Source organism: Tachysurus fulvidraco, chromosome 7 (assembly GCF_022655615.1).
Source record: "Tachysurus fulvidraco isolate hzauxx_2018 chromosome 7, HZAU_PFXX_2.0, whole genome shotgun sequence".
NCBI lineage: Eukaryota > Metazoa > Chordata > Actinopteri > Siluriformes > Bagridae > Tachysurus > Tachysurus fulvidraco.
In genome coordinates this window covers 10,102,116-10,110,974 of record NC_062524.1, presented here as the reverse complement: position 1 = coordinate 10,110,974, position 8,859 = coordinate 10,102,116, and the positions used below count along the sequence as shown (strand labels likewise).

The 8,859-nt window shown below is 34.0% G+C and overlaps 1 protein-coding gene across 5 annotated transcripts in view; it reads right to left on the bottom strand.

Annotated features, from left to right (window-relative positions):
- Positions 1–8,859, bottom strand: part of ptprua (protein tyrosine phosphatase receptor type Ua) — a 232,253-nt gene that overhangs the window by 84,699 nt on the left and 138,695 nt on the right. For all 5 annotated transcript variants that reach the window (XM_047816652.1, XM_027143997.2, XM_047816651.1 and 2 more), the window contains exon 5: positions 4,272–4,387. In XM_047816652.1, coding sequence (XP_047672608.1) covers positions 4,272–4,387 — 116 coding nt within the window. The remainder of the gene's footprint in view (positions 1–4,271; positions 4,388–8,859) is intronic.

The following is an 8,859-nucleotide window of genomic DNA, read 5'->3' as shown; positions in this document are numbered from 1 at the left end:
CCGTAAATACAAACTTCCCAGGATGACTTGAATCCATAATCATTTCAGGTTAGCTGTTTTTTTTTTATTCCTCGGATATGTTTCTTCATTTCATGACCTTTTTTATCTTGTTTTTTCTTTCTGTCTTAATAACAAACGCATCATCTGTACTTGTATCCGTCTCTGATGCCTGATCGATCAACAATATGCTTGTGAATTATATAAAGCGTTTTCTATTGTATTTAGTGAAGGCTTTTTAAAACATGTTTACTAACTTTTCATATTAAAGTTGCTTTATTTTTGGTTTGTGATGTGGAGAGTTGTAGTGTAAAGTTCTAGGAAATACACAAAAATCCAGAAAAGCCCTAACAAGGATAAGTTTCTTGTCAGTTCAAAAAGATCCAGAGGATTCATGAGTCTTGGAAGTAGCCCCTTCATCTTCCTAGTTGGTAGCATTTCTGTGATCTTAATGTGGCCTTTCAAGTGAATGTGTCAGTCATGGTATCCTTTGAAAATTCATAAAGCTGCATATTATTTTCCTTATTAAAATTTTGCTAATGGTTTCCCAGAGCTTTTTCACTGGTTCTTCTTGAAACTGAAACTCAGATATGGTCCATGCTGTTTTTCTGAGAGTTACAATTAGTCTTTTGTATCGTTTGAATATAACCATGCTGGCTGATATCGTGTCATTGTGAAGAAAGCACCGTGAGCATGGCATATGAGAAGTCACTGATGGGAACATTATAACAGTCCAGTCAGCCTGCACAGCGCAAGTGGGACAGCTCGAAACACGTGCGATGGGGAATAAAGCAAATGTCAGACTGATAGACAGGAAGGTTGGAGGGGTTGGAGGAGCAATTCATAAATGTCACAGCACATTCGTTGCTCACATTTCCTGCCCTCAAACTCTCACTCTAATGCTCATTTTATCATTAGATAGACATGCACAATTCTTTACTGACTTCCGGTCATTTTTTTTACACCAGAGAGCAGAGATTCAATTAAACACAAAAGCACACACAAAGCATACTTATACTTGGACCTAGCAACAATGAATCATTATAATATCATATCTCATATTTAATTTTTTTGAGCAAACATTCCTAATTTTTACTTTTGTACCTTCACCTCCAGGATCTTTGTCCAATTCAATCTTGTTCAAATACACCCCTCCAACCAGGCTTTCATGGCTGTCCATTCAAGTGACAACTGTTATTTGTCCCTTTATTGGTACTTTGTTTTGAAGATCTATAGGCGTTACTGGGTGTGACATAGACACACACATACACAGGACAGGGCACCAGCCCATTTCAGAGGACCATGCACACACACACACAGTGACAATTTAGTGCCGCCAAACCACCTTCTAGAGAACCTAGAAGAAATTCACGCAAACTCTAAGGTACACTGTAGTCTGCAACGATACCTGCTGAACCACCAAGTTGTCCTGCTTTACTTTAAAAAGCTTTCAGTTTTTAATGGCTGTATGTACCAGTGAGCATGATAACTCATACACCATGAATCAAAGTGGGGCAGTGGTGGCTCAAGTGGTTAAAGCTCTGTGTTGTTGATCGGGTAACAAGCCCCAGCACTGCCAACCCTGCACTCTGTGAATTTCACTGTGCTGTAATGTATATGTGACAAAATAAAGGCTTCTATTATCAAATTAAAACAAACGATTCCTCTTTCATAAACTCCTATCATGTAATTTTACTGTGAAAACATGTTTAATGCACATAAATCACCGAGAACATGAGTCCAAATTCGAATTGGAGAGATTGAGTGGATATTGCAGATTTTTGATAAATGTCTTTTCAAAACAACCTAAATTAAAACATGTAACTTTTGTTTGTACATTCTGTAAATTTAAATCCAGTCTAATAAATAATGCATTAACTGCATTTGGTAGATGCCTTTACCCAGATTTATCTCATTTATACAGATGAGCAGTTGAGGATTAAGGACTTTGCTCAAGGGCCCCATGGTGGCAATTTGGGATGTTCTGGGATTTGAACTCATGACCGTCTAATCAGTTGCCCAAGGTCTTAACGACCACGCTCTCAGCATCACGTGTAGTACATCAAACAGCCAGAAAGCCGGGTCGTCTCCTTCCCGCATTAAAATTTTTACGTGAGGTTTGTAAATAAATTTAAAACTCTTTCAATAAAATTCCACACATGCACCTTTATATATTGAGATGGTTATTCAAATTCATGTATTTCAACCAGAAACCTGAAAATAAAAGAAAAAATAAGCAACTGCAAACTGGATAAGACATTTACTGAGATTTTTTCTAACCAAACAAGAATACTACATGAAAGCTTATTAGTTTGTTCTGTTTGAAGAACCGCAAAAGCAGAGCTGCAAAGTCCATCAGGCAAGCCAGAGCTCTCTCAAAGCTTTAAGGATCAAAGTAAGAGCTAAAATAATTCTTCCACAAACAACCTCTCCAGCATCAAACAGCAGACAAACACAGGCTTAATGGGCAATGGCAGCACACATGCCATCAAGGTGGGTCTTGGTTACTGAAAGTGCTTTGTTTAATTATAAAATAGCTTCCGTATTCAAGGTTAATATATATACAATATATATTTATAAGTCATTGATTATATTATTACATTAGTGTATTACTTCTGTCTTTGTACAGAAGAAGACAAAGGGATTGGAGAAGGGCTACGTATTTTGATCAAGCTCTATTACAGAGAATGATTTTAACATAGAGCGAGAAATACAGTATATAGCAGAATTTCTCACTTATCTTAAATGTATTCAATCAGTCAAGACAATTTGGATGTCCAAAATCTGCCTTACTTTTATTACAAGGCTAATGGAGCTGATTCCACTAAATGAGAGTCTATCAAACCAAAAATCCTTTAATATACGTACTATATGAAAAAAAAAGAATATGCTTCAGATATCGTAAGGCATTAGGAAGGAAGTGAGTTTATTAAATCTAATATCAGATAGTGGCCTTTTTTTTAAGTGACATATTAATTGGTTGCCAGATTAGATAGGCAACTTGTAAATAAATAAATAAAGAAAGAAAGAAAGAAAGAAAGAAAGAAAGAAAGAAAGAAAGAAAGAAAGAAAGAAAGAAAGAAAGAAAGAAAGAAAGAAAGAAATCTTCAATTCCACTTTGGGCCACTTACATATATGGGATACCGTAATCAGATATTTGGGTATGATATTTGTGAGCTCTGTCTGAACAAGCAGATGGGAATTTGTGACATTTATATCAGTCCAACTCCACATTCATCATCATTTTGCACCACAAGAAGAAAAAGAAATGCTAAAGATGAGAAATAACAGTAAAGAAGGGTTTCAGTTTAAAGATAGGAGGTAATAGAACTTGTAAACATTTGGGGCAATGTTGCATTTACATTTACAGGATTTGGCAAACGCTGTCTTCTAGAGAGACTTACCTTTATCTCATTTATACAACTGAGCAGTTGAGGATTAGGGGACTTGCCCAAGGGCCCAGCAGTGGCAGTTTTGGCGATTCTGGGATTTAATCTCACAACCTTCTAAGCTGTAGCCCAACACCTTAACCACTGAGCTGCCACTGAACAGATGCTGTAGGCTCAAAATATATTTTGAAAAGAGCTCAAAGTTTGAAGAACCTGGCTTAAGTGGCAAAAAAAGTCATACTAAAGTAAAACAAATATAAACTTTACTTATGTTTTCTTATCCATTTCTTAGATTTCATTTAGTTTTATAGTGTGTAAAGTAGACAAGGTTCCATTTCAGTGCATGATGTGTACTGTTTCTAACTTAAAGCTTAAAGCAGATTTGTGCCAAGTTGTGGTGTGTGATGACATCACAACACGTCTTCAGCCAAATCTCCCTCTTTGATTCACGTGCAGAAAATATGAATACAGCTATCATAGAAAGAAATTACATAAGTGTCTTCATTGGTATGAGAATCATGCGCTTGAGAATAAAAATAAATAGATAGATAGATAGATAGATAGATAGATAGATAGATAGATAGATAGATAGATAGATAGATAGATAGATAGATAGATAGATAGATAGATAGATAAGAATCTTACCGGTGCAAAATATTTAATTCCAATAAAGTTTTAATAAATTGTATATATTTATTTGTCTACGACCCAAATTTTTAAAGCAATGGAAAATATATAGTCTAGTCATAAGAGCATGTGAAATCTTTGACCCAAGTAGATGCAATGATGGTGTGTTGAGAGATAACAAAAAGAAAAAAAAATAAAACCCTGATAACTCTTAAGTGCAGGGAGGCTTGAGTTACCCAGACTCCCCCTCTCTCTTACCTCCATGGTGAAGGGATCCATCTTGGATGCACGTCCATTAGCCACACACTGAAAGGTTGCATTCTGCCCTGCATTCACCTCCACATCTCCAAGCCTGGTGAAGTGCGGCACCTTATCTGTGAAATGTGGGAACAAATACTCATGAAAAGTCATCATTTCTCATTTAAATTAAAAGCAAATAAAAATACAGTGCAGAGAGACCAGCAGCACTGAGTCAACAAAGGACTAAAGTTAAACCTGTTAGATTAGCTAATCACAAACTCGATTATGCAACAGCATCAGAATTTTCATTTATTTGAACCAGTGTGCTGTTTTGCATTAAACAAACAAAAAAAGAGTTTAATACAAATTGTTAGAACAATAACCAGCTTACTAGATATCTTAGCTAAGGTTAATATTAACTTTGTTGCTAACCGAGTTTGCTAGAATGGGGTTTACTGGAAAAGTTGATTGGGTTTAGTTTACTATTCAAACGTCTAAAAAGGTTAAATAAAGGATATTTGGATAGACACTTGGACACATGTAGTGTCATCAGTTATTATTGCTTCCTTTGGTAAGTGTTTGCAGTATGTGTTTGAAAGATGTAAAATAGCAAAATAATGAACAAACGATTCTGAAACCACTTTAAAGCTTTGTTGAATATCATAATAATCATAACAGCATGCTCTTTGGTGTTGAGTAAAATCCTGAGCGTTCTAACATTTTATAAATAAAAATCTTATAAAATCTCATTTAATAAAGTCTGCAGCAGTGTTTTGTTCATGAATGAATCAGTGTTTCTGAACGAATCTTTTAAGTGGACGAATCACTCCATGCAACGATTCCCATTTTTGTTCACTCAAATCCTCGACGTATAAAATGTGACGTTTTCCTGCAGATGATGTTTGACATACAGAATGTAATAAAGCCTGCAGTGGCATTTGTTTGTGAACAGTATTTTTAAACAGATTGTTTAAGAGAACAAGTTGTTGGGATTCAAACTCACAACCTTCTGATCAGCAGTACAACACCTTAATCACTGACCTAGCACATCCCTGTGGATGTCTTCAATTCCATCACATTCCCTGCAAGTGCAAGGGTCACTGAATGAATCATTTACAAACGATTCAAATCACTGGGACAAATAAAATCACAGCAGCTATAGGTTTGGCAGCTGTGAGATTATTTTCTATTGTTTTGTGATTTGTTAATATATGCATGGCTTATACATTTAAGATCAATTCAATTCAACATGATTTCTGTATCTTTATATGATATACACGTGTGTTCCTCAGGTCATGATGTTCTGTCCTTGCTCATGTCTTTCTCCTCTCTTAACCATGGCCATTATCTGCTCTATACGGTCCTCTTGCCTGCACACATCAGTATTAAAGCCTGCTGTGTACAATTTTTCTTTATATTATAGAGCAACCAGGTTGTCTTCATGCATGCAGAAAAACATTTCTTTTAATATACCCTAACTCTTGGTCTCGGATAAAACAGAACTATTTTGATGGTCATCCAGAAAGATTTTCAGAAACACAGCATGTGTTGTTCTCCCAAGATATTAGCACTGATTTAATTTACCTGCACTAAAGATGTAACCAAACAAGACTAAATTATTCCGATCGAACAGGTACTTTATTCTAAGTGAATACAAATACAGATATGAATATCAGAAGCGCTATTCCTTTTTGTTTCGCTCTATGGTCAGTGTTTTGCTTTGGTAGCTCCAGATACTAATCCTTTATTCAGCTCCATAATATAACAGTATTTCTGTCATATTTGTGTACAGACTGAATCAATATTTACAAAACAAATAGGCTTTTTTTCTATAGCTGCTCCATAAAAGCAACACCGCATCATTCTTTTTAATAATATTATTAATGATATAATAGCAAATGGCCTGCATCGCCGTTAAAGCAAAATATTTCTTGAAAATTTCCAAAATGTAACAAAAGTCAGTATGTTCAAGTATGATTTGGTTCATATTGTGAACTATACATTTTTGTTTTTTAATTTCTAGAATTCTTATCATATCAGGTGGATTCCACTTCAGTGTCTACTCTACAGTTGTGCTTCTGTTAATTAGTAATGCTACTGTGTGAGAACGAATGTTACTGGACATCTTTCTTTTGTCTCTTGAGAATATCTAAACACCCACTCACAGATGTTATGTGGAAATAAACTGTAACAAATGCCCAAATAAATGATTTCAATATTTGTATTAATTTCTTAAATGTGAATTAGATTGAAATTAATTGAAAATCAATGGCTATGTTTGCCAATGGGCTGGCTAGCAGAAAACTAAGTGCAAACTTAGTTTGCAAATTTATTTATTATTATCTATGTCTCTTCTGGATGACAAAAATATCCATCCATCCATGTATCCATCCATCCATTCATCCCTGCATCCCTGCATCAATCCATCCATCCATCCATCCATCCATCCACTCATTCATCCATTCATCTAACAACCCATCCATCATCTGTCCAATAAACTAAACTAAAATACAACATAATACAATACTACTAGACACTTTAAGTTTTAATTTTACATTTTTATGTTATTAAAAAATAAAATCACCACATTTGCATATGTACATATGTATACAGTATTTATTAATTTTTTTACAATGCTACTGTGTTTATTTTGGAATCCTATGTCTCTGTACTTTACAACAGGATGCTTGAATTTCCTCCATGATCAATAAAGTATCTATCTATCTATCTATCTATCTATCTATCTATCTATCTATCTATCTATCTATCTATCTATCTATCTATCTATCTATCATAAACTAAAATACAACACAATGTTTTTATGTGTGTATATATATTGTACATATATATTTGCTTAGACAAATGAAAGTGCCCATGGGGACCTCTATTTAATGACCCACCGGTTGAGATTCTGAGCTGCTCAAGACATAGTAGTGCAACATACTGTGCTAAAACATTCTAACAGTTAACAGACGGTATATATATATATATATATATAAGCTATTAGACAAGCAATAAAATCCTATACAATGGCTGATATGATATGGCACTCGGTAGGGAACTGATGCAGAACAAACTGAGATAACATTGTGTCAGTATTCAGTAAGGGTTTTTTTTTAAACAATGAAGACATTTTATTCCAATCGTCTCAATCTGTTTGTGGGATCCTTATTATCACCCTGTTTCCAGATTTGTGCAATTATGGATTTAAGCGTCACCATTTATATTCTAGTCTCGACGTGTGCAAAGGTTAGATCTAAATTGAAGTTGAAAACTGTTAATCAATTTATCAATAAATACATTTTTAAAAGAAATTTTTAAAAAAAGATGAAGCTAATTTTCTCTGTGACCAGGAGCGTTTCTGAGCTTATAAAGACAGAAAGCAGAGCGCACGGGAAAGCAGACCATGACAGGTTTAAATGAGACCTAACAATATGTGAAGATAAAAGGAAGAAGAAGAGGAAACAAATAACAGCTAGACAGTAAAATTACATTAATATAGAACCGAAGATTCTAAATTTGATACAAAATTTTTCATTAAAGTTTTCATTTAGTGTATTATGAAAAAATGTTCATGGTAAGATCTAAACACTAGCTTTTATAAAATCTATAAAACTCATTGACTAACGATTATTGTTTATGAATTTCCAGACTTTTGACAAAAACTAATTATGAATAAATATAGAGCTAGACAAATAGCTTAGCTTGTAATTTCTTCAGTCATTTGAACATGTGTGACTTTTTGAAAAATGACTGTTTCTCAATGAACCATCACTCTTAAGCCTTAAGCCTATTTTCCTTTTTCCTGCCTGTTTTTAAAAAATGACATGCTTTAATTTAAACGAGTATATCTCGAAAACCACAAGGTTTATTTGAATAATTCTGATACCAAAACATTATATATATATATATATATATATATATATATATATATATATATATATATATATATATATATATATATAAGTATTACCAGAGAAAAGTCAGAGGAAGAGAAGTTGGAAGTTTAAAAAAATTCTGTCTGACAAAAATCATCAATTCTACAGAGAATAGACTTATCTAAATCACTGATATTGAAACCTAAATTCTCCAGAAATCAATTTTATAACTTCTTACCATTAACTGTTTCAAGCCTGATTTATCTATTGTGTATCAGAGATATTATAGAGGTTTTTTTTTTCAGAAGGATGTCTAGGCAGACTCTCCTGTGTGCCATGTTGGCATCATCAGGGTGTTTATCAGGGTGTATTTCCAATAATTGTGGTACCAACATAAAGGTACTGTAACACATGAGGTATTGCTGCAAAAGTGTTATCTTGTGTTTGTGTTTGTTGTTTTGTGTTTCAATTTTTGTGCTGTGTTTTAGTTTGTCTTGACTTGGGTTTTAGTTTGTCTTGTCTTGTTTTTCAGTGTGTTGTGTTTTAGTTTGTCTTATGTTGTTTTTTAGTTTGTTGTCTTTCTGTTTATTTTAATTTATTATACTATATTGTGTTGTGTTGTGTTGAAATTTACATTTACATTCATGGCATTTAGCAGACAGTCTTATCCAAAGTGACTTACACCTGAGCAACTGAGGGTTAAGGGCCTTGCCCAGGGGCCCAGCTAT